Source organism: Anser anser (genome assembly GCF_964211835.1).
Source record: "Anser anser genome assembly, chromosome: 3".
Lineage (NCBI taxonomy): Eukaryota > Metazoa > Chordata > Aves > Anseriformes > Anatidae > Anser > Anser anser.
The window spans coordinates 109,655,195-109,683,115 of record NC_139722.1 but is presented as its reverse complement, the minus strand read 5'-3'; the positions used below and the strand labels follow the sequence as shown (position 1 = coordinate 109,683,115).

General features: G+C 48.9%; 4 protein-coding genes across 8 annotated transcripts; 1 reads left to right on the top strand and 3 right to left on the bottom strand.

Annotated features, from left to right (window-relative positions):
• Positions 1-1,301: 1,301 nt before the first annotated feature.
• On the bottom strand, positions 1,302-7,959 carry LOC310897771 (serine/arginine-rich splicing factor 7-like). Of its 2 annotated transcripts, XM_083831727.1 has the most exons (9): positions 7,767-7,959; positions 7,214-7,394; positions 6,899-7,075; positions 5,920-5,994; positions 5,693-5,794; positions 5,154-5,207; positions 2,979-3,023; positions 2,335-2,370; positions 1,302-1,614 (listed from the first exon to the last, which is right to left on the bottom strand). In XM_083831727.1, exons 1-9 carry the CDS (start codon positions 7,786-7,788, stop codon positions 1,590-1,592), a joined length of 717 nt encoding a protein of 238 aa, XP_083687853.1. In that variant the 5' UTR covers positions 7,789-7,959; the 3' UTR covers positions 1,302-1,589. The 2 variants fall into 2 exon arrangements, with proteins under 2 accessions (XP_083687853.1, XP_083687854.1); XM_083831728.1 differs by lacking the exon at positions 2,979-3,023.
• A 474-nt stretch (positions 7,960-8,433) lies between these two features.
• GEMIN6 (gem nuclear organelle associated protein 6) lies at positions 8,434-12,193 on the bottom strand. 3 transcript variants are annotated; one of them, XM_083831729.1, is made up of 3 exons: positions 12,056-12,193; positions 10,452-10,597; positions 8,434-9,102 (listed from the first exon to the last, which is right to left on the bottom strand). In XM_083831729.1, exons 1-3 carry the CDS (start codon positions 12,068-12,070, stop codon positions 8,727-8,729), a joined length of 537 nt encoding a protein of 178 aa, XP_083687855.1. In that variant the 5' UTR covers positions 12,071-12,193; the 3' UTR covers positions 8,434-8,726. The 3 variants fall into 3 exon arrangements, with proteins under 3 accessions (XP_083687855.1, XP_083687856.1, XP_083687857.1); XM_083831730.1 differs by lacking the exon at positions 12,056-12,193 and adding an exon at positions 10,959-11,231; XM_083831731.1 differs by lacking the exon at positions 12,056-12,193 and adding an exon at positions 10,865-10,951.
• On the top strand, positions 12,118-18,724 carry LOC310897769 (uncharacterized protein; the record flags this gene model as incomplete). Its single annotated transcript, XM_083831724.1, has 9 exons — positions 12,118-12,451; positions 12,772-12,952; positions 13,140-13,316; positions 14,201-14,275; positions 14,374-14,475; positions 14,840-14,893; positions 17,136-17,180; positions 17,739-17,774; positions 18,411-18,724. 9 exons carry the CDS (start codon positions 12,118-12,120, stop codon positions 18,463-18,465), a joined length of 1,059 nt encoding a protein of 352 aa, XP_083687850.1. The 3' UTR covers positions 18,466-18,724.
• GALM (galactose mutarotase) lies at positions 18,261-26,807 on the bottom strand. 2 transcript variants are annotated; one of them, XM_083831725.1, is made up of 8 exons: positions 26,493-26,807; positions 25,871-26,025; positions 24,416-24,622; positions 23,615-23,696; positions 21,470-21,611; positions 21,222-21,396; positions 20,979-21,090; positions 18,261-18,448 (listed from the first exon to the last, which is right to left on the bottom strand). In XM_083831725.1, exons 1-7 carry the CDS (start codon positions 26,686-26,688, stop codon positions 21,013-21,015), a joined length of 1,035 nt encoding a protein of 344 aa, XP_083687851.1. In that variant the 5' UTR covers positions 26,689-26,807; the 3' UTR covers positions 18,261-18,448; positions 20,979-21,012. The 2 variants fall into 2 exon arrangements, with proteins under 2 accessions (XP_083687851.1, XP_083687852.1); XM_083831726.1 differs by having other exon boundaries at positions 20,979-21,022.
• Positions 26,808-27,921: the final 1,114 nt, after the last annotated feature.

Genomic DNA, 27,921 nt, shown 5'->3' with positions numbered 1-27,921 from the left:
TTTTTTTGTTTGGAAGCTTTTAGACAGCCTTGATCTGGGGAAGCACAGACTGGTAACAGAAGTGTGTGAAGAATGCTACAGTGATGATGAATTTACTTCTCTTTGACTTGGCTTGTTTGCGGTGCTTAACATCACTACAGCTGAGCTGTTTGATGTAATAGCAATTGCAAATAACAGCGAGTGCCTTAAGTGAAAGAACACTGCTGTCAGCGGTGGTAGCAGAAACAGAGCAACCCTCTCTACCCCAGGACCTGCCTAGAAGTAGCCTTCAAGCTCAGGGGGGCATTTTTCAAGATATTCACATTTATGTAGAAGTGGTTTCACAGCAACACATCCTTGCATGAGGCAGAAAAAGGTCACGAAGGTGTGCCAAGGCTGCCTAAAGGTACAGTAGGATGGGCTCTGCAGTGTGCTCACCTGCAAAAGGCTGTACCTTGCCTGCACCTTGGTGCTGGGAGAAGAGTCGGTCAACACCAGTAGCACCACATTCCTCTAACAGCACAGCTGGATGCTCACGCTTGGTTTTTGTGAGTCTAGCAAAGAGCTGTTTTAAGGCCTGGTCATCCTGGGGGATATTAAAGCACTTCAGCAGAATACTCCACGTGTTGTTAAGACAGCGTGCAGCCACTAGCTCCACATGAAGTGGCACCATCAGACACGGTATTGCTTCTGTACAGCGCTGGCAGTCACTCTTGTAAGGGTCAGCAAGTAGTATTTGCATTCAGGGTGGCTGGGGAGTGCAACAGGAATGGCTCCCCTTTCTCTTCAGATTTCTGTACGCTTTCTGAACGGTATCCCTCTTGAATAAAAGAACTTCTCACTCACCAAGGAGTGCAGTGCTTTGGATGGAAACCAGTGCTCAAGCAGGTTCTGCATGACTTCTCCCAACTACGTACTACGTACGTTCTGCCTGAAGCTAAGGTGAGGTGAGAGCAGAGGATGCAGGACAGCAGAGGATGTGACAGGTTCTAATTAACGCCATCCACCCCACTGGAGGGAGCACTTCAGAAACATCCTGGTGGTGGCAGAAGAGGGTAAGTCAGGTTTTCAGCTTTACTGAACTCTGAGGAGGTGCAAATAAAAATGCAGCCTAAAAATCGTAACAGTCAGGAATGGACAGGAAGACTGACAAGCGGCATTGGTAATGCTCCCCGTGGATCAGAGCTCCGCGGAAGTCCTACAGGAGCCTCGCCTGCAGGACAGCCACCGAGTGGCTGCTGCGCCACACTCGGCTCACGTGCTGGCACGTGCCCTGCGGTAGCTGCCCAAGTAGTAACAAACAGCAGGGTTACCACAAAGGATTTCTTAGTTAGAAATGCACGGTTTATTTCAATGCGCCAATAAAAAAGCCCAACATTTCCAGATCACAGAACATTAACACAACAAAAGAGTTTTGCATTAGTCTACGAATAAGACTTTTAAAAGATCCAAACACATGCCAATTGTTGTTAGTCAATAGAAACAGCCTTCTAGGACTAAGCCCTTACATTTATAAAGACACCACAAAATCCCTTATAATAATGTAAACAAAATAAATTTTCTTCTTAAACCTTTTAACTTGAATCCATTCTTTCAGGACATGCACTCCTTCAAGGGCTTCCTGATGGTGAATGACTGAAAGGGAAAGAAAAAGGAGTAAGAACAACTCCTACAGTAAAACCAACACAATATCCATACTGCCCCAGGTTTCCTGAACGCAGGAAACCTCTTTCCAGCATTGTCCCTCTCCATGCTATTTTCATACGCAGTTCATGAGGAGTATTGGAGCTCATCCAGTTACATTTTACACCATGTAAGTAACAAGTTGAAGTGTGAAAGGGCCCATTGAAATAAGCGCACTAGGTGAGTGAGAACTAGGCAAGACATCAAGCCTGCTCGAGGAAAGCACCTCGGAGTCTGCTCTCCAGCTGCGCGCAGGATTCTTACCCTGCCAAGATGAAGGTGAGCTGTAACCTGCGTGGCTCCAGTCTGGAGCTAGCCCTGTGTATGGGTATCACCCTACCAAAATTCCAGCATCTACTGCTCCAGTTACAGAGAGGAAATGCTTCTTTCTTCACAGCGTGCAGTAAGAGCTGCACAACTGTGTAAGAGCTGACTGTGAGGATTCACGAACAGGAATTTAATCCTGCCATGTGCTGGTGGTTTGCTTCACACCTTATTACCCCTTTTCCAGCTGTGCTCGTTTTGTTTGCTCCACTGCTCACTTCTTCCCCAGATTCTAAATTCCTCAGGAACTTTACAATAGTTGATTCTCATCTGCCACCATTTTCTAGTGCACTTGAACAAAGTTTCATGAAAGTAGGTTACTACGCTGTAGTTTTAAGATATTCCTACCTTCTCTTTGGAGATGGTGATCTGGACTTTGAGCGACTGGAAAAAAAAAGATAGCAATATAATTTTTCATGTACTAGCTTGCATACATCCAAGTCACCGCTTTTGTCCACTTCAAAACAGTAAGAGCTGATGTTTTTACATACAGCGACACCACCCTTAATGCTGCTGATAGCAACTACACCCCATTTAAAGACTTACTTTAAGCAAGAAGCTGCAGTTGAGAAAGAAAACTGCTGAAAGCTGAAGCCCTCAGGAGAGAGCAACACACAGCTTCCAACCAGCTGTAAAATGGTCACAGTAATCCTGCAGAGCAGGAGCAGCGAACCAAGTGAAGGAAAGACAGGAGGACTGAGAACAGAGATAGTGTAATATATGCCCCAAATCCTGCCAAAAATACTTTGTCGTCATATCACATGGGTTTGACAAGAACGTGCCAGATACCCACAATCCTGGAAGAATTGCTGACCAACCCAAAAAAGTCAGCTATAACAAAAAAATATATATATAAAAAAATGTATAAAAATATGTTTAAAAATCAGCCATTAAAAAGACTCTTCCACATGCAACTAAAATACTGGTCCAAACACATACTTTGAATCATGACAAAAAAAATTAGTGAGTGCCAGTTGTATTTATACGCTCACCTTTTAGCAGGTAAGCCAGATTTAGATCTACCATGGGACCCAGACCTACAACAGGAGAAAAATAAAGCTCAGCAAAGCAGCCAGTGGCATGCACACACAATGAAAGTTAGCTTAACCAGCAACAGCAATTTCACACTGCACAGCATCATAAACCAGAGAGGAATGCTCCACTCTGGCGCAGCAAGCTTTCCTCATGGTATTTCAGAAGAATCCTTTCTCTCTTATTCCACACTCCGCTTGTCAGGAGACAACAGTACAAGCACAAGAAGCTCCCCAGCAAAGCTTGGCTACCACTTCTACAGAACAGGCGGCTTTGTCCCAGTCTCCCCCCCAGCTCCTCCCCATCCAGCATTCTTTTCGCAAAGGGAAGAATAATTAAAGTGTCATCTTAGAAAATCTTTTAATTAAACACCATGTTAGGAAACTGCAGTCAGACGTGCTGAAAAGCTGATGCACATCGTCTTTAGTTCTGAATGCCACTTTTATTCAAGTACAACGTAGTTTTCATTAGTTATCCCAATAGCTTTAGTTGCATTAGGCATCTGGCTACTCGGACTTTGTAATTTGTAAACTCTTCCCAGGTCATCTTATGGGTTAAAATCTATTCAAAGACTTCTCACACATCGATCATGTTACATTACCTACTCAAATGCTTGCTGTGTTACTTAGTAATGCTCTTGTGGCTGTTTCTTTTAAAGAACTAAATTTAACATCCAGTTTTCAAAGATTTTGTAATACCACCTGGATGAATTCTGACACTAGAACAATTCCTCTCCCCCCACCCTCCATTTTCTGTCTGCAATTGTTTATAGGGGGGCAATCAATAGTCACCTTACCTTGCCTATTGCTTTCTACACACGTTAAATAAATAAGTGCAACTGCTTTTAAACCTTCCTGGCCACTATATTGAGCCATCATCTGTAACAGTCCTCAACACTGTAACCAGCAGTTTTCTTACTGCATCAAAGTTGCACAGAATGGAGTTGCTCAAGTCTGCCCAGAACTCCTATTTTGTAGCGTGAGCATGACTTCCTTCAGTCAAAAAGGCAGAAAACCAGCATACACCATCATCTTACTACCGGTACTGGCAATTCCTCACTCCAGGAGTACGCCATCATAAGGACTGACAGCCAGCAGCTCTAGAAGCAGGACCAGGACCATTTAGGCTTTGCACAATGCTTCTGTCATTCCAGTCCTAACTACCACTGCTCACCCCTGCAGCTGCAGACCCGTGGAATCAGCATTCCTTACAAGTTTCAGTAAGAGCATCAAGTATCTTTCCTGCAGGCGCCTGACTGTCCCAGAACCAGGAGCCACCAAACGTCACAGCAGTACCCAGATTTCCGCAGCAGCAGCCTGCAATCTGAGCCTGGCTAGTCATTTACTTGCTGCTCAGATGTGCCTGCTATGCAGTAGGACAGCTCCAGTAATAGGCAACAGTCACCATCCTCCTAAAGGCTCAGCGTGCAAGTCCTAAAGCAGCCAGCAGACCCTAACGAAGCCCATCTCTTCACCCACTCTACCACAAGAGCAATTCCTTCCTGCCTATCACATTTTTGTTAACACAGGAGTATTTGTATCTGTCTTCCTCAACTTCTATTTTGGCATGCAGGAAACACCCAGATCCACAGGCACGTGTGCCAGAGCAGTCCTCAGAAACACCACCTGTAGCACTGGGACTCGGGGTCCCCTTCATTCAGCCCTTCAGAACTCTAAAGCCAAGCGTCCTACCCCAGGTAACACAGTTCTTATCACTACAGCAACTTCATTTCATTTCATTCTCAGAACTGTGACAATGCTGAAGAGCCATGAGCAACAGCTGAGTCAACGGTAGGAATCTTATTGCTTGTATTCAGCAGTCAGAATTTACAAAAAAAGTAAGTAACATTTCCTGCAGTATCCTGTTCAAGTATTCTCTACGTACAAAACCAGTAATTTTCTAAACTTCTTTCCATCCTGCACAAATCATATATATGCTTTGTTTATGGCTCCATGTACTTAGATATATAGATGCAGCCACGGACAAAAAAGAGGCGTAAGTTATTAACATTAAGAGGAAATATTGCTATGCTGCACAACCTTCTAACCCCTTCCTGCCACAAACTTCCTAGGAGAAGGAAGGAAGGAAGGAAGACAAACGTTATTACTTGTTTTAATTAAAAACAAGCACCATACCTGCTTCGAGGCCATACAACAGACCGAGACCTTGAGCGTGATCTGGACCTAGACCTAGAAAAGAGCAGTGAAAAATCAGCCACTACTATGCGACTCATACAGCAGAGATCTTTCAACACAGTTCTCTGAAATCACTAACATTATGCAAATAATTAAAGTTACTCAAGTTACTTCCGCAAAATTAGCGGTATTATTAGAAAGTTGTAATAGATTTGACCAGTAGTATCATCCACGTAAGAAATCCTGCTGCCCTGCCGTATGTAATTACTCTGTATCCTTGAAGAAGAAAGCCTTGACCATAGATCAAAATCACAAACCTAGTTTTGGGACACTATGAAAAAGATCAGAAATGGTCGTTCAGAATTTGTATGAACAGGTTTCTAACTTTAGATAAATGTTTCAGGTTAGCCCAGGGATGTAACCCCATGAAACTTCCTATGAATGCTAAGGACAGCAGAAAAATAAAGTTAATGCTAACTCCAACAATTAAGTTCCCTTCAACAGCATTGTGACCTTAAAACTTAACAGGTAATACGTACCTTGATCTCCTTAAAGATCCAGACCGTGACCTCCGAGGTGAAAATGATCTATACCTACGAGGAGAGATTGACCTGGACCTGCGGTAGGAAGCTGACCTTGACCTACAAAACAAAAACGAAAAATCCAAGTTACCTTAAAGTATTTTTCACAAAGAGTACAAAGAGGTACAGAGGTGAGGGAAAAGCAAGAACAGAAACAAACAAATCCAAAACAACCAGAATCTTACCTCCTACCACGACTTCGACTGCGTGACCGAGAATACCTCCTTCCTCGGGACCTGGAACGGGATCTAGACCGGGACCTGGGTTTAGGTTGGAGAAAACACGTATCAGAAAACAGCTTCAGCCACCACTACATGTGAGGCCCTGCTGAAGTCAAAACTTTCAGAAAACTAAAAAGAAAATAAAAACAAAAACAAAAACCACATCACTAGCATCTGTGAGTTGGAAAAAATCTCTGGGCCTACTTGCCTTGAGCAATTTTACTACCTAGAAAAATGTTAAAAGCTGAATTACATTGCAGAATTACATTAGAATAAAAAAACACTGTAATGCGTATTTAAAATAAACCTTGCAAGTTTGCAGGTCGACCCTCTTTGGCCCAAGGTCTAGCAGATCTAGACGATCTAGAAGTATCTATAGCCGATCGCTGCATCTAGGTGTTCTCTTCAATCTAACGACGATCAAACTGACAGCCCAATGAGCCAGGGTGAGGCTTGATTGACGCAAGAAGATTTTTCTAGCTGGGAATGTGGTCAATCTGGTGTTCCTCTTTCTAAACCGGAGGGGGGGCCCCAACTGAAAGCCAAATTTACTGTTACGGCGGTCACCGTCTCAAATTTTCTGCCCTTAAAGAATAAGGTGAAGCTACGTGTAGATGGCTCGAGGGGATCTGGCCTCTTATGCTGATCACCTCAAGGTCTAGGAGGATCTTAAGTGTCGGATTTGCAAGGCGCCTCAGCATGAAATCTTAAGGCTCGTGACATTCTGAATCAAGGCGACTGACTCAAACGAAGAAACCTGAAAGGTTTTGACCAGGTTGATTATTAAGATAGTAACATTTGATATGTATTAGCAAAAAAAAAAAAGTGAAATACACCTGTTGACTTACAGCATTAAGAGTTAAAACTGGCTTTTTCTTTGCTAACAAGAGCTACACAAAAGTGAACTGGCGAAGCAACCCAGCCGCTGCGCTCCCGCACGTACCTGCTCCTCCTTCGGCGACTATAGCGATGGCAATCATAAGCATAGTGGCCTTTCTCACCACACTCATAGCATCTGTCATTAGGGTCAAAGGGGCGCCGGGCAGGAGGCCTGTCGTAACGGGAGCGACGGGGCATCCCCGTCGACACTTCCACTCTCACTCTGGAGCCACATATTATCCTGCAACACATGGAGATTGTTAGTCACAGGAAAGGTTTTATGCCCAGCGACTGCAGCTCGGCAGACAGGCGCCGGGGCAGCGCAGGACGAGGTGAGGCAGCGTGGCGGCACCCGGGGGCTGTGTGGTCACACACGTACTTCCCGTCCAGTCCCAGCACGGCGTCCTCAGCATCCCTCGGGTCTTCGAACTCCACGAAGGCGAACCCCGGCGGGTTCCTGGCGATCCACACGGTTCTCAGCGGCCCGTAGTAGCTGAAGGCTCTCTCCAGCTCGCCCTTGCCGGCGCCGGTGCCCAGGTTCCCCACATACACCTTGGTCTCTGAGGGGAGGGGGGGGGCGCGGGGCGGCCATGTCAGCCCGGGACCCCCAGCACTGCGCAGGCGCGGCGCACGAGGCCTTCAACGCGGCGCGGCGCGGCCGCCCCCCCCCCCCGCGGCCCTTAGGCGCCGCCATCTTGGGCGCCGCCTCCATTTTGCTGCGCGCCCGCCGCTATCGCTCTCCCCCCGCCGCCCAACGCCTCCCGGGTCCGGCGGCGGCCCCGAGCCACGCGCGGCGGTCGCCACCTCCCCCCGCAGCCGTTCGCGGGACAGCGGCCGCCCTCCCTCCTTCCCTCGTTCCCTCCCCTCAGCGCAACCCCCCCCCCCAGCTCCGCCGGTGGCCGCTGAGGTGCCCAGCGCCCTCCCGCCCGTACCGTAACGGCCGTATCGCGACATCCTCCCCGCTGCGGGCCGGGCCCCGCGCACCTCCCCTTATATAGAGCCCGCCGCCGCCGCGACTGCGCGCCGCGCCGCCACCGCCGCGCGCACGGGGCGGGGCTCGGGTCGCTAGGCAACGCGGGGCGGGGCGGGGGGAGCGCGCTCCTGGCCGCGCGGAGGTCTCGCGAGAGGGGCTGCGCGGGGAGGGGCTGAGGGAGGCTCCCGCCTCGCGCCTCAGGCGCCTGAGGGGAGCGGCGGGGGTGGGCGTCTGAGAAATAAATCGGTAATGGCGTGAAACGGCACCGAAGCGCTAAAAGGAAACCGAACCTCCCCAGCTGCAGGGAGTTATACGCGACAAACGTCCTCCTGTCACTGCTGCGCTGAAGTAGCGAATGTGGATGGAGAACGACGGTCGGCCTTAAAGCCTATTTGCCTGCTAACTTCCCCTGATAATCCTACAAACCTCATCCTATGCTATAATTAACGTGCTGAAACAGAAGAAACGCTGTAGGAAAATAAAAGCTTTCCCAGCAAATCTTGCATCTGGTGTGGGAATTCAAGTATCACGATTCCTTCTGGAAAAAATAAAGATCTGTGGCAAGCACTTCAAATAAACATGCCTACACTGCTAGAAAAGTAATGAAATTACTCTTAAAGGCAGAGGAAGTTTAAATTTCTCGTATTTCATCTTTCATAATACTGTTACAAAAAAATATAGTGGTACATCAGTTTAATACAGCATTATTATCGTTGATTTTTTAACCAAAAATAGTGCATCCGAAATGTTTTGTGCTTGTACTTTACACTGCTTGCTTTACTCCTTTCTTAACGTACAAGAATTCAGACGGAAGCCCCGACACGCAGCACTTCTGGACATAGGCGTACTGACCCCCAGAACAGTCCCTAACGGGGCAGGCAGACCCATTCCCCAAGGCCGGCACTGGAGGCAGCAGGCCTCACTGTCTCTTTTCCAGGTAGCCCTGTATCAGGCCCTGAACGCGGGACAGGATGATCTCGTTGGAGCTGCTGCACTCTTCCGGGCCGTACGGCGGGTCAACGGTCAGCACCCCTGCCACGCACAGCGTTCTTCCCGATTCTCCTTGCTCTGTCACAGGGATGTGGTTTGCTTCCAGCCAGCTCTTCAGGTCGTTCTTCCTCTTGTCGAGCTCCTCCGGGCTGTAAGCTTTGCTTTCCTCGGGTGCAAATATGCAAGAAAGCCGTGCCTTCATGTCATCGTCCGCTTCCTGCAGGACGTCGACCTCCTGCACAGCGTGGCCCAGCACAACTACAATGGACACTCTTTCGTTCTCTGGGAAGTTTGCCAGGACAACACTGCCAGGGAAAGAAGGATGCGTGATTGACTGTACCTAACTGATGAGTGAGAAACACAACCCAAGGGTCTTGGAGGTGAGCGCTCAGAAGCCTCATTGCAATCCAGGTATTTAGAAAATACCAAGTAGCCAGGACTTTTCTTGAGAAACATGCTATGTCCTTAAAATGGTGAAACCGTGGGGCTCTGGGGTAACTTCTGACCTGGAACTTGAAACTACTCTAGGTACTACCAAGCAAAACATTAGAAAAACGAACAAACACCACCACCACCAAAGTAGCAGATTGCATCAGAATCAGGGCTGGGAATGTAATTTGGGCAGTGTTCCCAATCTCGCTAAAGCGCCCCAAGTCTTCCAACATTAAAAAACGATACCATCATACACTCAACACACAGAACGCTGAATTTTTTGGTGGCAGCCAACAATGAACATCAGAAGCTTTTAATGGGTAATTATTAACATGTAATTATTGATCATCACTAAAATAGCAATATATGTATTGTTAATGAGTATCGCTGGCTTCTTAACTGAAAACTATACTTGAGTATTGCACCAAGAACACACTGCAGCAGGTTCAGGCTCATGTTGTAGCCATTTAAGACTGCTGCCTGATCTTTTCTCAAGGGCACTTACATTCCAGAAGTCCTAAAATACAGTCAGGAAAAAAACTTGTTATACTTCTAGCATCTCCTCCCCATATACCATAGAAGAGAATCAGAAACCATTTTCTTCCTTTTGTGGGAAGAAAAAGTCCAGAACTCTACGCCAGCAGTTTATTAATTTGCTGTTGTCACCGTTAGTGGAATAAAAGACTGTGTGTGGGATGTGCAATGAAATATGCCATTAATTTTAGCCTTGGCCATCCCCCAAATCACTCACAGCTGCAGAAACCTTTCCTATCAAAAAGGCAAGCATCTCTATGAGAACGTCGGAGTATCAGAGCCACTACATAGCTGAAAGAACAACCATTTCATCTGAAACACATCACAGGCTGGATGTTTTAGTTTCTAGCCTCTATACTGTGCTCCTGTTGGACAAGCTTGCAAACAAAATGATAAGAAAAACCTCTTGCAGCACAGAGCCAAATATCTGCCCGTTCCCTTGTAAAGCCAGCATGAATTCAGCTATTATCCATCCCCCAAACTTACCAGTCCCTTGAATGAAATTAAATGTGGATTTAGGTCTCATCAGCTACTGTTATCTTTTTCTCTTAGGCCTTGACAATTAAACACAGAGCCTCAACATGCAGGTTTTTTTTTCCTCCAGATAAGTTTGCTTCACTCTTGGGGTCCTCTTCCTGAAAAACTCGTTCTCTCTGAGCTTTAGCGAAGCATAAGCTTTGGTACTTACTTGGCAGAAACTGGATCAACTGTTAAGACCCATCCTTCATATTCATTTTTCTCAGCTGCTGCAACTTTCACCCTTTTGTTCACGTATGTTTCCCAGTCTAGAGGACTTTTCTTTTGCCAGTCATTCATGTCGCCTACACCCAGAACCTAGAAAATAGCCAGAGCAATTAGCAGAAGTAATGAATCTCCTTGCTTTGCCCTTTACATCAGAACTGAATTTGCTTCTAGGTAAGAATCTTCCACACATTTTAAGCCACTTTTTTTGTTGTTGTTGTTTTTAATGCAAACATTAAAAACACTCAGGGCAGTGCGAGCAGCAGGTGCTCTCCCACTCCATCCCCGCACCAGCCACGCTGCCGGCACGGGCAGCAGAGCCACCCCCATCCAGCGTGGGGGACACCCGTCCCACCTCACCCCCGCGAAGGGGAACGATGTGGGGAGGCCAGCGGGCTGCGGGCACCTGGTTCCCGTCCCCGGCAGGGCCCCCGGTGCCCCCCTCCTGCCTCACCGGCTGCCGCCTGCGGGTCCCCGGCCGCCGAGGGCGGGCGTGGGCTCGGCCCGGCCCCGCCGCTTCCTGCCGCCAGCCCGCCCCGGTTGGCGGCCTGGGTTTTGTAAAAGCACCCAGCTGGGGGCTGCCGAGGAGCGTCCTGTAAACGTGCTAGGGGTTCATCAGCCACACGGGAGGTGTATCTGTTAAATGGGTGACCCCAAATAACGCGTGGGGCAGCTGCAGCGAGCGTGCGAAATCCTGGCTCGGGTCCTCTCCTGTGCGTTAATGCCTTCAGGTTCATCCTGTAGGCGCCTGCAACATACAAATAACCCTTTTTGCTCCTTGCTTTTGGGCTGCCTGCAGGTTTGCTTTGCGAGCTTTTCCTGTGCAGCTGCAAAAGTGAAAACCTTTTGGTTTTTCCAGAGAGCTTCTATGTCTGAAGACTGCTACTGAAAAGCTCCCCGTGGATGAAGCAAACAAGCTTCCATCGTTCAGGGATATAAATGAAAATGTGGTGATTTTGTGACCCTAGCAGGAAAAAAAAATACCGCAGGTATAAAAGGAAATATTTGGTATTTTGCAGGCTTAAGGAGGGATTTTTATTTCTTATTGTAAGGCTTCAATTCCCAGTGCTGTGGATTTATGGATGAGTTACTTTATCAGCTACTGCTTTCTCTCAGATATAGTTTATTAAGAAAGCAGGAACTTGCAAATCTGGTCGTTTTCACTGTAAGAGCAAGAATTAGTGAGAAATCTTAGCTCCTGTTTCAAGGAAAATCAGTGGAAAGAATGGCTGTAGTGTTCTCAGATATATATGCACGTGTTTCCATGCATTACACATCTCAGTCCTTCGGGATGTAAATAGCTCCCTAACTGGTGCCTTTCTGTATCAGGCTGGAGAGGATTTTGTTCAAAGTCACTTTAGAGCAAAATGCTCCAAGCATTTTCAGTTTTAAATCTTTCTGGTCTCAGTCCCCCCCCCCCCTTTTTTTTTTTTCCAATGCTGAAAGTTTAATTAATTGTTCTAAACAAAGCCTCGAAGATTTATTTTTCTCTGCCATCTGAGCCTTGTCTGACAGACACAGGTCGCTACCGCGGGCAGTTACAACTCTCACCGCAAATTCAGCCATAATCACGTCGTAAATAAGCGCTTCAGGAGGCAAAAACCGCCTTTCGGATGAGCACAGCTCCTCTCCCTCAGCCGCATCACATCTCTGTCGGGGAAGGAGAGCTTCTCCTCAGAGCCGCCGCTACCGGAGGCGCCTTCCCCCCTCAGCCCCACAAGGACGCTGCCGGAGGCTCCGGGCGGTGTCACAGCGGCTCCCCGAGCCGTCCCGGTCCCGGCTCTCCCCGTCCCCTTTTTCCCCTCAGGCGACAACCGGCGCCCGCCCCGCGCGCATGCGCGCCGCCGCCTGAGGGCGGGAGGCGGGCGGCCAAGGCAGGCGCGTGCGCGCGCGGAGCGGCGGCTGGCGGAGCCGTTAGGATGTCGCGTTACGGCCGCTATGGAGGCGGTGAGCGGCCGGGGAGCGGCGGCGAGGAGGGGAGGGAAGCGTGAGGAAGCGGGGGGTGATGGCTGAGGGGAGGGGAGCGGAGCGGAGCGGAGCGGAGCGGAGCCGGGGCGGGAGGTGAAGGAAAGGAGGGAGGGGAAGCCGAGGAGGCCGTTAGGCGCCGTTGCCGCCGCCGCCGCCATTTTGCGTCAGCGGCGGCGGGGGGCAGGGGTGCGGCCGCGCTGCCCGCGCGGGAGGCGGGAGGGGGCCGCGCTCACAAGATGGCGGCGGCCGCCCCGAGCCCTCAGGGCTCCGGCGCTAACCCCCGGCTTCCTCCCCCTCAGAGACCAAGGTGTACGTGGGGAACCTGGGCACCGGCGCCGGCAAAGGCGAGCTGGAGAGAGCCTTCAGCTACTACGGGCCGCTGAGAACCGTGTGGATCGCCAGGAACCCGCCGGGGTTCGCCTTCGTGGAGTTCGAAGACCCGAGGGATGCTGAGGACGCCGTTCGTGGGCTCGATGGGAAGTACGTGAGCGCTGCTGATGTTGGCGGGAGCTGGCGCCATTTTTAAGTCCGGAGAGAGAATCGTGATTTTCTCTCCGTTTCTTCTTTATGTAGTTCTGGGGGTTTTCTCTTTTTTTTGTTTTGTTTTTTAAGTAGTTCTGCCATAAACATTAGCAGTTAACTTAGAGCCATCGCTGTCTTATTTCAGGGTGATCTGTGGCTCCAGAGTGAGAGTGGAAGTGTCGACGGGGATGCCCCGTCGCTCCCGTTACGACAGGCCTCCTGCCCGGCGCCCCTTTGACCCTAATGACAGATGCTATGAGTGTGGTGAGAAAGGCCACTATGCTTATGATTGCCATCGCTATAGTCGCCGAAGGAGGAGCAGGTACGTGTGGGAGCGCAGCGGCTGGGTTGCTTCGCCAGTTCACTTTTGTGTAGCTCTTGCTAGCAAAGAACAGAATGTTACGCCAGTTTTCTTTAAAATTTAACTCTAGAGTAAATGTATAGGTGTATATTACAATTTGTTGCTATTTCTATCAAATGTTACTATCTTAATAATCAACCTGGTCAAAACCTTTCAGGTTTCTTCGTTTGAGTCAGTCGCCTTGATTCAGAATGTCACGAGCCTTAAGATTTCATGCTGAGGCGCCTTGCAAATCCGACACTTAAGATCCTCCTAGACCTTGAGGTGATCAGCATAAGAGGCCAGATCCCCTCGAGCCATCTACACGTAGCTTCACCTTATTCTTTAAGGGCAGAAAATTTGAGACGGTGACCGCCGTAACAGTAAATTTGGCTTTCAGTTGGGGCCCCCCCTCCGGTTTAGAAAGAGGAACACCAGATTGACCACATTCCCAGCTAGAAAAATCTTCTTGCGTCAATCAAGCCTCACCCTGGCTCATTGGGCTGTCAGTTTGATCGTCGTTAGATTGAAGAGAACACCTAGATGCAGCGATCGGCTATAGATACTTCTAGATCGTCTAGATCTGCTAGACCTTGGGCCAAAGAGGGTCGACCTGCAAACTTGCAAGGTTTATTTTAAATACGCATTACAGTGTTTTTTTATTCTAATGTAATTCTGCAATGTAATTCAGCTTTTAACATTTTTCTAGGTAGTAAAATTGCTCAAGGCAAGTAGGCCCAGAGATTTTTTCCAACTCACAGATGCTAGTTCTTTAGTTTTCTGAAAGTTTTGACTTCAGCAGGTACTCACATGTAGTGGTGGCTGAAGCTGTTTTCTGATACGTGTTTTCTCCAACCTAAACCCAGGTCCCGGTCTAGATCCCGTTCCAGGTCCCGAGGAAGGAGGTATTCTCGGTCACGCAGTCGAAGTCGTGGTAGGAGGTATGCTTATGTTTGCGTCTTATTCTTCTTTCTTTCTTTTGCTTACAAAGAGCTGTGTTTGCACAAGTCAACCGTAACCTTGTTTGATTTCTCTGCAGGTCCAGGTCTGCTTCCTATCGTAGGTCCCGGTCCGTTTCTCCTCGTAGGTCTAGATCTGTGTCTCCCCGACGGTCCCGATCGGGTTCCTTGAAGAGATCGAGGTAATTAGTAGTAATTTCGTGTAAGCTGTTGTTTTTGATTGCATTGCTGCATTTCTTTTTAATTAAGGCATTCAGAAAGGTATCGGATAGCAGACTTCTAAAGGTGTTGATTGCTAGAAATTCAGACAGAGAATACTTTAAAACTTTTTGATAATTTTACTCAAAGTTATAGTAATCCAGTTTGTCTTGTAGGCCTTCAAGAACTGCATATCCCAAGATGAATTTTGATGCTTAGAATGTTTAAAGATATTTTAGGTTTTATATTCAACGTGTAGACGTGATTTTACCTAGTGCTGTAACAGTCGTTGCTTCTAGTTGAGTTGACTCCTTTGATTTTTTTTATTTTATTTTTTTTCCATTTCAGGTCAAGATCAAGATCCAGGTCTAGATCCAGATCTGTTACATGGCCCCGAAGCAGGTAAGATCTCTGCAGTAACTGAGGACATGTAGTAAAGTTGCTTAAATTTGTTGAGGCTTTCTGGCAGCTGTAAAAATGCTCAGAGAAAGACAGACATATTCTGAATATTCAACTCAGGGGTCTGAGGTTTTAAAGACCAGTGCAGAAGACTGTACTTTCTTTGTTGTTTTTGTTTGGTTGTTTTGTTTTTACATATTGCTAATATCTAGGTTTTTATGGTCATCGCAGGTACCGTTTTGATTGGTTTGTATTATTAGTTAGCTAACGTACCAAACATCTAGAATTAATCTGAAAAGTATTTTGCTTTATATAGCTCATATGAGATTATGGATTCTTTGAATTACTTGTCAGAAATTAGGATGTCCTTTTCTTAGTATTAAAGTATTAATGCTTGTAACCAGGCAAGTCCTGAAGGACTTTCTAGTGCTGTGTGTTAGAGCTGTTTTTAGCTGTCTTGAGTACTGTTTTAGTACTGAGTCTGTATTCACAAAGTGTCATGTTGCAGTAGCTGAATTAAATTTGGGATAAACACCATGCCAAATTATTTTGTACTGTCAAACGTACCATTAGAATGATGATCAGATTTGAGAGAAATACAGGATGCCATTCATTCTCTTCAGTATTGTGGTCTAATGATTCCACAGTAAGTGACTGTAGCGTGTGTTTCCTGAGAGCTTGTCAAGAAAAATGTGGCTGACATGGGTTGATTGGCTTCAGGGAGCTGTTGTAGGAGAATTAAGAGGGGATTGAAGTTCTACTCTGAAGGAGATGGTGCTGCTCTTTCCCCAGCCCATTCCTGGGCCTGCTGTTCTGCTTTAATGATTGCACTTTGAAATGAGTAACATAGCAGTCAGTGGTGAAGGAACACGTGCACACACAAAAAGGAAGCTTCAGCTGAAGAGAGTAAGTGGAAAAGCCTACAGCTGAAGATCAGAACTTCGCTGCTGAAAGTTGGTGGTGGTGGAAGGCTTTTCTGAGGGGTGGGGCAGCAAGCCAGGAATTCTTATGGAGCAGAGAGGTGAAGACCAGAAGATGTCTTAGCTAAGAGCAGAAACTCAAAAAAACATTTTGGAAGCTAGTGAAGAGAGAAGCGCAATTTGCCAAGGCAACAGAGCCATCCTTTTTATTGATCAGGTGCACTTTCTCTACCCGTTGCTAAAATGTGTTGAATCTTAATACCAGTTGTTCCAACGTGACTTAACCATGGCTTATTGTCGTTCAGTGCCAGTGATGAGCAGAAAACAGCCAAGGTCAACAGGCTCTCAAAAAGAAAAATTTCTTGATTTTGTTAGCATTATTTTCTTTTTTCTTTGTACCAGGATGGATTTCTGCAGCGTAAAGGGTGCTATTAGTGTAATTTCCAAACTCTATTGTGACACATTTTATTGTAAGTACAGATGAAGTGACTGAGGCAGAAGAAATTATAGAAATAAAAGTACAAAGAAGTGGCAAAATATTGGTGTTTAATTTGTAATGAAGTCACTGTTTAAATTTCCACATCAGGCAGTTGAGAGACTGTCTCTACAGAAGAATCAAAGGAATGCAGAGCGTCCAGAGGCAGGCTCTCAATTCATAAGGAAGACAGGCTGAATAAGTATTACATGAAATTTGCTGGGCTGACAGCATCAAAGCGTGCATCTGAAAGTAGTCACGGAAAGTAGAACGCTTCCTTTGGGAACCTCCAAATTTCAGTTCTTCTTTGTAAGTGATATTAGTGTTCTCCTGGTGCACCAATCTTACCTCAAAAAGACTTGACGTTTTTGGCAGTCTTTTCACAATACTTAAATTCATCAGGTTTTATATGCATTTGCTAAAAATATTCTTTTAAAAAGATGAAGTGTTCTGAAGAGATGTTTGTAGGATGATGCTGCCTGCAGCCAGTTTCAACTACAGTGGTGGATGTCGCTGAAGCCTAATAAAACTTGCCAGTTAGAAGCACGGCTTTGTGAAGAAGCTGGTTGCAACTTGGGTAGTTTGTGCATTCCTGCCACCTTCATCAGCGTGCACAGGTCGTCAGCCTGTGACCAAAGCTCAGAGCAGTATGCACAGTATGTGCAGTAAGCACAGCATCCGTTTAAAAACTTTCTTCTGAAACTTAGCAGGAAAAGTCCTGCAAACGTGCAGCATTTTGTCTGCATTCAGTGTTACGGTTCTTACACATTTGGTGCGACTCTTACTGTCTTAATGTGGGAACATGCGTGCCTGTGGCTTTCTTGCTGAGCTGTGTTTTCTCTTCTTGTAGGTCTAGGTCTCATGGCAGATCTAAATCCGGCTCGCCAGCTAAGAGGTGAGCATACAGAGATGAAGCCTGCAGCGGTATCTAGAATTTAGTGTTGTTTTTTCACGGGTAACAAAGCCCAGTCCTTGAGAAAAAAATCCCCCAAACACAGGTGTCTATTTCAGATAGGACTGATTATAAAATTTCCTCTGCGGGTATTTGGAATGTATTCCTTAGCCATCTCTTTGTTTTTAGTAACACGACTGTTTGTTTAGTGCTCAGTTCTGTTAAATCAGAAAAAGGGCTTCATTCTTTATAAATGCTGTTGAAAAACACTTGGAGAAATCTATGGCAATGTTTTCTCAAAGCCTCACCTCAGTTATACACTTCGCTTTTACACACTTGCTTTCTTTACTGAAAGTGATTGCATGCAATCAGTCTCCACACAAAATTAATTAAGAATCCCTGCCAGAGTAAAAGCTGATTGGAAAGCTTTGCCATCTTCAAGAGCTTCTGGCTAGCTTCCCACAATAATTCCATTGCTGTGCTGTTGTGTTGTTTGTTTGTTTTTACTGTAAAGCATCCATTTTAACTTTACGCTGCATTTATTATGTTCTGTTTTGACAGTCGGTCAAAGTCCCGATCACCATCTCCAAAGAGAAGGTATGTTGGTCTCCCTGCTAGTCACACAGACTCTGTAGAGCTGACATTTTAATACCTGCAGCGATCTCTGCTGAGGAGTTTGACAGCTGCTCTTAGGAAAATACTGGGAAGGTATTTTGCTGAAAAGATGTCATTGCCAGAAATAATGTGACTGTGATTTTATGTGTGGTATTATGTATGTGCTAAGTAATTCCTCAGTGTTCAGGTTAGATGTCTCGCCTTTGGCTGTTCCTCTCTTATTTTTAGTTCACTAGTTTTAGTGCACAGAGACTCTGCCGGTGAGTTTAAAGCACAGAATAAATGCGGGAATCAGCTTTGAGTCTCGTTAAATCTGCAGTGAGACTAGGGAAGATAGTGGAGTAACCTGGCATGACAGTCAGTCTGGAAGATTGAGCCTGTTGATTTTACTGGTTTTACTCAGATTATGCAAAAAATGTGAAAGTAATGAATGTATTATCTCTAACGTTAAATAATTAGTCCATTCAATTTGTCAATAGTGATTGTTTTATTTATTTAAAAAAACAGTGCTCGAAGGGTGCTGGAGTAGTCTGGGTAACCTCCTGTTGTTTCCTTTTCCTGTGTTTGTGGATCCCAAATCACTACTCAAATGTTAACTGTGGATTCTTTCCCTTTCAGTCGTTCACCATCAGGAAGCCCTCAAAGAAGTGCAAGTCCTGAAAGAATGGATTAAAGTTATGAATTTAACCTCGTAGGAAGAAAGTTATTTTGCTTACATTATTATAAGGGATTTTGTGGTGTCTTTGTAAATGTAAGAATGTAGATAGAAGAGTATATCAACTAAAATCTGGCATGATCTGGGTCTTCTGAGTTAGTCGCACCGATAGACTAGCGCAGGTCTCTTTTTATTGTATGAATTAACTTCCTGTGATATGAAAATGTGGGACTTTTTTATTGGCACATTGAAATAAAATGTGTATTTTTAACTAAAACTTCTCTGTAGTAACCCTGCTGCTTCTGTTAACGTTTGGGCAATTTTAGCTGTGTGCCATGTAACACGGGTGGAACGTGTCCAAGTGGGAATGACTAATAGCAGTGTCTTCTCAGCCACGTTTCACGTTTGTTGTCGAATGGTCTTTGGTGAAAGGATCAGTTTCTGCTTTCTTTTAAAATGGAATTTAAAGTCTGTCTCCCCTGTCTGCAGATGGTTAAAAATTTGCATATGCCTTTTTTATTCCTTTACGATCTTTAATGGGCATTCGTTTCTCTCCCTGACCTAATTATTCTGCTATGCTTACTCTGGTGCTTGACTAGTTGTAATACCAGATGCCCAAAAATTTAACAATGAGCTTTTGTTCAAAACACATACTTTAAGTGAATAACATCTGCAGAAACATCTAAACGTTAATAACTTGATAATTGCTACTTTGACTTGTTGCACTTTTAGTTCTGTAGACTTTTAGCGTAATGAAAACTTCATAGAGCGTCTCAAGGCACGTTTCCCTTTCTTGAGGGGCGACGTTAGGTCGTCTGACCTACTTTCGGAAGGAACTTGGGAGCATGTGTTTGAGAGACAAAAGAAAGTGCCGTGAGGCTTTCTACTGTTGGCTCAGGCTTTCCTCCTTCAAGCGAAAGATCCTCACAGCTGACCTCAGGAGTGCTAGCCTGCTGCACAGAAATTGGTATGATTTTAGAGCAGCTCAGATCCCGGAGAAAAATTTGTTGAATTAAGCTAATTTCTTACAGCAAATACACACCTGCAGGATTAAGGATTTGTATATAGGTATGTCGCTCTGTGTTTGTCCTCATGCTGTAGTCAAGAATTGCATGGTAAGGCACTTTGTTGACACAGATCACAGCAAAAGGCTGGAAGCAACGTTAGACTATGAGCAAACAAACTGTTGGTGGAGGGGGGGAAAAAAGCTAAAATATTTTTTACTGTGATGGGAGATCTGCCAGAAACAAATGGTGGCTTTGGCGGAAAAGGAAAAAGTGAAGAACTAAAAAAAAAATCTGTCTAAAGCACTGAAATGGAAAGTGAGGCCTCTCTGGGCTTTTAATGAAATCTGTAATGCTGCTTTCAATGTGTAAACCATAACAGAGCATCTTAAATGCAAGGAAACGCCAAAATGAACCTCGGTCACACCTTTGGTAACCCATGTTTTCCAAAAGAAAAACCCTGTTTCCTGTGAATAATGACTTTATGGAGCTTCTTCGGTGTATGAGTAAATAGTGCAGGTGCTGACCCTTCCCTCACGTCGCAGCACTCTGCCCTTCACGCCTCGTCCTGGTGTTGTGGTGCTTGGTGTCCGCGTGGACACCGCTGCAGTGCTTAGCGGTGGGACCTAGCGTTTCGTTTGCCGGGTGCAAGGACTGAAATTCTGGCAACATCCCTAAAATTCCGCCAGGGGAGTGGCGGGGCGACGCACGCGTTGCCCTGGAACGATTTAGCAGAAATACCCGAAGCCTGTGACTTGTGTTTGGGATGCTTTTTGGTTGTGTATTGCCAGCCCGGTTTATGGAGTACCTGGTGAGAAGCACACGTACGCTGCTGCTCTGGAATTTGATCAGCTTTTTTTCTCTTCTGTATTCATAAGGCAAACCTACTCCGCAATAAACCTGCAGACTGACACGACAGCTGTGCTGGTACCTGTTTTTTACCTCCTGCAGCTGCGCATTCAGACCTGTGGATGGAGGTACCTGCTTCGCTGCCGCAGGCAAGGGTGCTGCAGGCGATGCTCCTGAGCAGCTGCTGCTGCTGGCTTCAAAACGAGCCAGGGGAGCCAGCGGTGAGCTGGGATAATCCCAGTGCCCTGTCCTCCACAGAGCTCTTGTGTTTAACAGTGGTGCTTGTGCCGTCGTGATGCTGCTGTCAGAGCTGACAGCAGGGCGCGCAGATTAGCTGACCCTGCAGAGCCAAGAAAGCAGCAGCACGTGCAGCTCCTGGCCCTTCGGTGGGAGTAGCTGGTGCTTGTATGAGCTTCCTCGGTCTCCACGTGAGTATTCCCCTTCTGTAGGTTGAGATCTGGTGGGCTGTGCCCCTAAACGCTGCGTTTTCGGTGCGTTTTTACTGCAGAACGGAGCTTGTTCCACAGGGTGAGGCTTTGTGGAGGCTGCACAGCAGCAGAGTTAAAGCGAGCGGAGTCCAGAGAGGAGGAAACCAGCTCCCAAGCGGGTCCCATCGCCCAGGGCAGCTCCAAATGTCTGGCACCCGAACGGATTTTTGGGGAACCTGGAGATGCTTACCGCTTCCTGCGACAGGAGCCAGTCTCCCCTGTCCTCAGGCGGTGCTGAAACAGAACCAGGTGGTGTGGTCGTACTCCTCCCCGGGCAGCAGCAGGGTGCTGGGGAAGTGGGGCTGCGGAGAGGCAGCGCGTGCCGGTGAGCGCAGTGGCACCAGAGAGGGCTGGGGGGACACGGCCACGTCCCCGCAGCCTTCCCGGAGCAGAGGGAACAGATCCCAAAAGCCCCAGGCCCCGAGCTGCTTACCTGGTTGACGGCATCAGGCCAGTGCTGGGTTTCCAGACAGAAAGCCGAGTGTTTGGGGTACGTAGCGGCACCTTTGCCCTTCAGGGACCCGTCCAGGTTGTTCCCGGTGTAAAACTGGAGGCCGGGCTGCGTGCTGTGAACCTCCATGGTCCTGCCCGTGGGCGGGTGGCGAGCCCTGCGGAGACGATGCCGGGGGCTGGCGTGGGCACCGGTGGCCCTGGGGAGATCCCCAGGGGTCCCGGCCCTACCTGGCCACCAGGCGCCGAGCCCGTCCCGGCAGCAGGCAGAAGTTGTGGTCGAAGCCGTCCAGGTGGAACTTCCTCAGGTGCTTCCCCAGCTCCACGGGCTGCCGGAGATCGAAGCTGGTGCCCTGCACAGCAGCCACCTCCCCTGGGCGAGGAGAGCAGCAGCGTCAGCGCTCGCACCCAGTCCCCCCTCCCCAAAAATAAAACCCATGAGGTGAGCTGAGGGGCACCACCTGGGCTTGAACCTCGGCTCGGGGCAGTGGGGGCTGCAGCCGGCCCTCCCTGCTTTTCCACACCTACACGGATGGGTTTCCAAGGGCCGCTGTGGGGACAGCGGTGTGGGCGTCCCCGTGCCCTGCTCCCAGCAGCTCTGCGCTGGTTCCTCTCTGCAAGCCCTGAGAAGCATCCACCTGACAAACGGCACATTGCTGTGGCTTCTGATCCTATCTAAAAGGAGCACTTTTACAGCTGTGGGGCGGAAAAAAACCTTGAGAAAAAAAAAAAAAGGCATGTCGATTTAGGCACGTACGTAAAATACGGCAGCTGTTGCGTGCAAGGGCTCCGCGTTTAATAGCTGCACAAACCCTGTCTTCGCCCCTGGGGCTAAAACCGTGCACAGTTTTATTGGCCTCAAAGGCTACGTTTACACAGAGCTTCAAACGGGTGCTGTAAGAAGCCGGGGAGCGAGCTGGCTGTGCTTGAGCTGCGAAAGAGAAACGTGATTGCTGCCCCTCCAGAACAACTCCTGCTGAAGCGCAGACCCGGCGCCCGCCTTGGCAGCGCCCTGGTGGAAACAGCTCCGTGGGGGAAGCAGCGGGGGGAGCAGGGCAGTGGCTTTGCTGTGGCGTCGGGCTCATCCCCGCTCGAGCCCTGGCGTTACAAACCAGGCGGAGCAAACGCCGCCAGGCCTCAGAGCCCTGCTCCTCCAGGTGCAAGCTGCTGCAGGCACACGCGGTGGTTTTGTGAGCCCAGGCGTGACTCTAGTTTTAGCAGACACCTGAGCTAAAAAGCTTTCATTTGCTTTTTTTTTTTTTTTTTTTAAGCTTCTCTACCTCTCCTTCCTTTTTCTTTAAGAGTAAGGACAAAATTACACTTCGTGTTCTTAAAAGCAGCTCCCTGCAGCACAAAACCTGGTGCGAGATCTGTTTTGCAGAGTTGGCTCCTGCTGCAGCTCCCGTGCAGTCGCCTGCGCAGCACAAGGGGGTGCTGGAGCGGGCACAGGGAACACGTGCTCTGCCTCAGCTTGCTCAGATTGCTTGGCTTGGAGGCAGGATCATTATGGGGTGACACACAGTAGAAATGGTGCGGGGAAAAAAAATAGAAAGCCCTCTTTTGTCCTTTTTAGCCCCAAATCAAGACCGAGTGCAAAAGGCTGCCAGTCTGCTTCTCTGCTCTGAGTCCAGAGAGAGCAGCAACGCCACCTTTGTTGGAGTAACCCGCTTAGTATGCAAAACGTGCTGCCTTCCTTAATGGCCTTTCCTCTTTTTGGACATTAAAGACAGGAAAGAAAAGCGATGGTTTTGTGCGCTCGGGCTCCTAGCCAGCAGTGTCAGCTCCCCTGTCCTTGTTTGGGGACTGACGGCTCGGCTCCTGCAGCAGGGATGATGCTGGGATCCTGGGCACCAAGGGCTCTCCTGCTTTTGGGCATAGGCTGATCTTATTGAAATAAGATTTGGGGAAGTTAGCTGGTGATATCATACAGAAAATCCCAGTAGAGAAGTGTCAGAAAGCCAGACGCTGCTGGAGGAAACAAAACAGGCAAACCCTGGGCAAATCCCAGCTCTTTAAGAGCTCAGTGCCCCTCTCTGGTGGCCCCAGGGTGGCCAAACCAGCCTTGAGGAACATCCTTTGGCCCTGTGCAGGAGGGAGCTTGTCTCCTGGGCTTCTCGACCTTGCAGCCTGGCTTCCAGCCCATCTCCTGTTGCTCCTGCCGGCTCCGCTGGGCAGACATCAGTCCACCCTCAGCATGTCTGGGGCTGTTGGTGGTAGCCCCTGCTCCCAGCACCTGCCTCTGCCCACCCTGCTCAGCTCCTGTGGGGCTGTGCTATGCCGGGGTCCCCCGGGTCCTGCTTTGTCCCCTCTTTGTGGGGCAGTGCTACTCCCCACAGACCCCCATCTGCGAAGCCGTCCCCACCAGGTGCCACCCACCGGTTGGGATCTTGGTGTCGTCCACAGGCAGGTAGGAATCTGCTGCAATGGAAATCTCGTGGTTGTAGATGTCAGGTGAGCCCTGCAGGAGGAAGGGAAATGCTGGGGCCTGCAGTGGCCCTTCGGGCACCCGTGTGTGGTGGTACTACAGCTGACCTGGGAGTGCCTGGGGGACCTCCTGGGCATCCTCCCACCTTGTCCCCATCAGAAGGCAAAGGACAGAAGTGGCAAAAACCTGCACGGCACCTCCGTCATGAGACTATCGTCCTGAGCGTGCACCTTGCCAAGCACCAGCATGCTGCCAACGGGCTAGCCGAAACGTGCTAGGCGCTGAGCACATAGCAGCAGGCAAAAAGGGGAAGGAAGCAAGCACAGGGTGAAGCGAAGCTCATCCTCCTGGCTCATCTCCTGTGCTCTTCTTCCTCCCTGGCAGCCTCAGGGATGCTGGCAAGTGACCTGCTGGGCAGGAAGGGGAGCAGGATCAAAGCTGAGCCTGCACGTCACCGTCTAATCTGAGCAGCAGTTTCATGCCCAAAGGTCTCCCGTTCCTCTGGAAACATGCCTGAGCCGCGTGCCACAGGAGTTGATATTGCTGTACTACTGGGAGGACAGGCTGAGGGTAAACTAACAACTGCACAGACATTTTTAGGGCAATGGCACGAGCAGACCTGCATGGAGGGGCAGCTTGTGCAGAGGCACAACCTCCATCGCTTTGTCCCCAGAAGCCACATCGGGGATGCTTGGACTTCTTTACCTTTTTTCATGGTGTCCCTCCATGGGGTTAGGGCTCCCCATGCCTACCTGCCCTGCCAGGTTGAAGTACGCGTGGTTTGTCAGGTTGACGGGTGTCGTCTTGCTGCTCTGAGCTCGATAGTTGATGGCCAGCTCGCTGCCATTGAGCGTGTAGGTGACCCAGACCTTCAGCTCCCCGGGGTAGCCTTCCTCGCCGTCGGGGCTGAGCCGAAAGAAGCAAACACCGTTTGGGATGACCTGGGGGCTCCAGAGAACCTGCAAGGACTGTGCGTTAGTGGGGCAGCGATAGGGGATGCTGTGCCCTTCTCTCCTTGCCCTGCTCTGGGCCGAACATGGGGATGAAAGGCACACATCCACTGAAACAAAGGTTTTTGCCAGTCATATTTCCTGCTTTTTATCTGAGGGAAAAAAAAAGTAAGAAAGAAAGATGACATTTTCTTTCCTATGAAGTACTGAAAACCAACATGCCCTTGTTGAAAAAGAAAGAGGGAAGTGGTAGCAAACACAAATACCAGCCTGCTGGCTCTGGCTGACCGACGGAATGGGTTTTTCCACAAGAAGCTGAAGAAGGGAAGCAGTTTGCTATGGTTGGGGTCTGTCCTGGGCCTCTGTTACTCCATGCCTTGGAGAGGCCTGGCTGTGATGGATTTTTGTCCTGCAGCTGGACCTATTCCCCTTCTTGTGGAGGGGACTTGTCAAAAAGCAACATTTTCACCCAGTGTGGGAACTGAGGATGCCAAATAACCAGGCTGCAGAGTGGGTCCTGCTACGTGCTCCTGCACCGCGTGCAGATCAGCTGCAGCTCCCACTGCCGTGGGACTCTGGTTTGGTATTTAAGTTTCTACTTAAATCCGTGAAACAAAATCTATTAAAGGCCAGCAAGCACACAGATATTGATATTTTTAAAGCTAGGAGAATTACTTTTCTGAAGTCTCACAGTTTTCCAGCAACGTGGTCAGGTGTCGCCACCACACAAGCGCAGCTGTAAGCTGCTGTGTCGTCAGAGCACACGCTGAGTGCAGCACCCAGGCCTGCAAGATCAGGAAAAACTCAGGAGATGGCTGAGACAGCCACAGCCAAAAGCCAGTGCATCTTGTTTGCCTGGCCGAAGGAAGTCTAGCAAATGTACAAGTGCGCCCCATGAGCGTTTGATCCCTGTCTCTGTGACAGGAGATTATTTTAATCATGAGGTGCTGCTTAGCAGTGAGCTTTATTCCAGACCCTCTGACTTTTGCCCCTTCAGCCTGGATGTTCCCTCACAAAAAACCAAACAAACAAAAAACACCATTAACCCAGGAAAGCAGCTGCACTAGCACATTTGCACAAGTTCCTCTGAGGAAATGACGGATCACCTCCTGCACTCACAGCACTTTTTGGGAGCGGACCCAACTCAATAACCACCAGAAAACCCTGCAGGGCGGGGAGTGAAGACATCACAGCCCCTTGCCACCACCCTGGAGGCTGCGTGCAGGAGGCCACGAGCCCCACCAGCCCGACGTTCACCTTGTCGAAGCCCCTGGCTCCTCCGTGCAGCGAGTTGGGCCCGTTGTTGAGGAAGAGCTGGTACTCCTTGCCGTCCACGACGAACCTCCCCTTGGCAATCCTGTTGGCCACGCGCCCCACCACGGCTCCGAAGAAGGGGTGTTTGCTCATGTAACCTGGGCGGAAAAAGCAGGGTGCTGTGATGTGGAAAGGCCAGGGCAGGATGAGTGATCTCCAGGCGTGTTTGTGGGCTCGGAGATGTCCCTCTCGGCTTCCTCTCAGCCCTAAGCAGGTGACTGCAGCCCTGGTGTCTCAGGATGGTCAGTCAGGTGGATGGCTGGGTTTGGTGATACTGAAGGTCTTTTCCAAACTAGATAATTCTGTGATTCTCTAATCTTCGACTGAAACAGCTTGGAGGGGGCTTGTGTTGTTCACAGATTTGCAGAGAGGCCCAAGGAGCCAGGCCTGTCAGAGGGGCACGCTGCGACCTGGGGCCACCGGTGTCCCTGCATCCACCGCTGAGCCCCAGACTTGTGCTACTTCAGCCCATGATTTGGGGGTACCCTTAGAAGGAGTAGGAACAAAATCTCTGATTTCTTTTTTTTTTTTTTTTTTTCTTTGAAGGAAACGGATTCAGACCCACCTTCCAGCGTGTCAAAGCCCAGGACAATGTCTGCAAACCGCCCGTCCCTGCCTCTGGTCTCCAGCGCGGCGATTATGCACCCCAGGGACAGGATCTCCACTCTGACGCTGTCTGACTGCAGCACAAACTTCTCCACCTCCCCTCCTCCTTCCTCCGGGGGCATGCGCCCAAAAACCTCCCTCTTCACCTCCGCCATCGCTCCCCAGATCCCAGCCCCGTGCTGCCGCCAGGAAGGAAGCCAGGGAGGAAGCGAGGGTGGCCGGGAGCGGAGCAAAGAGGGTTTTGGAGAGCAGAGTCCTAAAAATCACATGATTGCCTCCAGCGTGGCGGAGCTGGGAGGAGTCGTGCTGTGCACCGGCTGCCTGGCGGGCTTGGATGTGTGCTGAGAGGAAAAAGGGGTTTTTGTGGGCGCACGGCCCTGACCTGGGCCCCATTACACACCGTCCCTCACAGTACCACCTCCTCGTTTTCCCTCAGCCTGCAGGAGAAGCCCAGGAATACTTGTGTAATCGGTGTATGTTTTTTTTCTGAGGAGCCAGTTTCAGATTTTTTTTCTGAAGAATGCACAGCTCGTCAGACTCTGAATATTCGTTTCCAGCACAGTGCTTGCCTCCAGGCAAGACATTGCCCGGCTCCCAACCCGCCCCAGAAACAAGGCCTCCTGCAGGGGCTGGAGGTGGGGGGGGTTGTGCAACCTGCACTTTGTCAGCGCTGCCTTCGTGTCCCCAGCAAAAACACGGGGCTGCTGTGTTCAGGTGCTTCCTCCGGCACCCTCACGGCCGTGACATCTAAGGCCTTGCAGGTGCAAAAGCGATACCACAGGGAAATCTGTTCACGGGCCCTGCGTCAGATTTTTCAAGCTGGCGGATAAACCAGAAGAGAAACCAGCCTGTGCAGGGATGTATCTTGTACAAAACATTAACGGTGGTGGAGCAATGTCACCTTCAGGGTTTGAGCAGGGCACTTCCAGGAGCCTGGCTTTGTTACCTGTGGGGTTGCTCGTGGGTGACCTGTGCCTGTGTCCTGTTTGCCTCTGGTGGATGGGGGTGCAGGCAGCTACACTGGATCTGCTTTTTTGTCACTCCTATTTTATAGAAAGATTGTTTCATTGCTACACTGAGTTTGGCTTATAGTTAGGGTCAAGTGCAAACTCCTTTCATTTTTCTCTTCTTTCTCCCAGGAGGAAAAATGCCGCACCAGGCCTGAACATGTCCCAGGTTAGCAGCAGGGCACTTCCACAGCTGGTGAGTGCTCAAAAAAGATTGCTCCACACCTCCAAGGCTTCGGGTTTACCTCCCTCTTGCCAGAGCAGCCGCGAAGTTGTAATGGGGAAAAATGCTGACAAAAGAAGTCTGCTAAAACACTGACAGAAAATGTGTGTTATGGGGTCCTATGGGCTTTACCTGCCATGATCTTTACCTGCCATGAC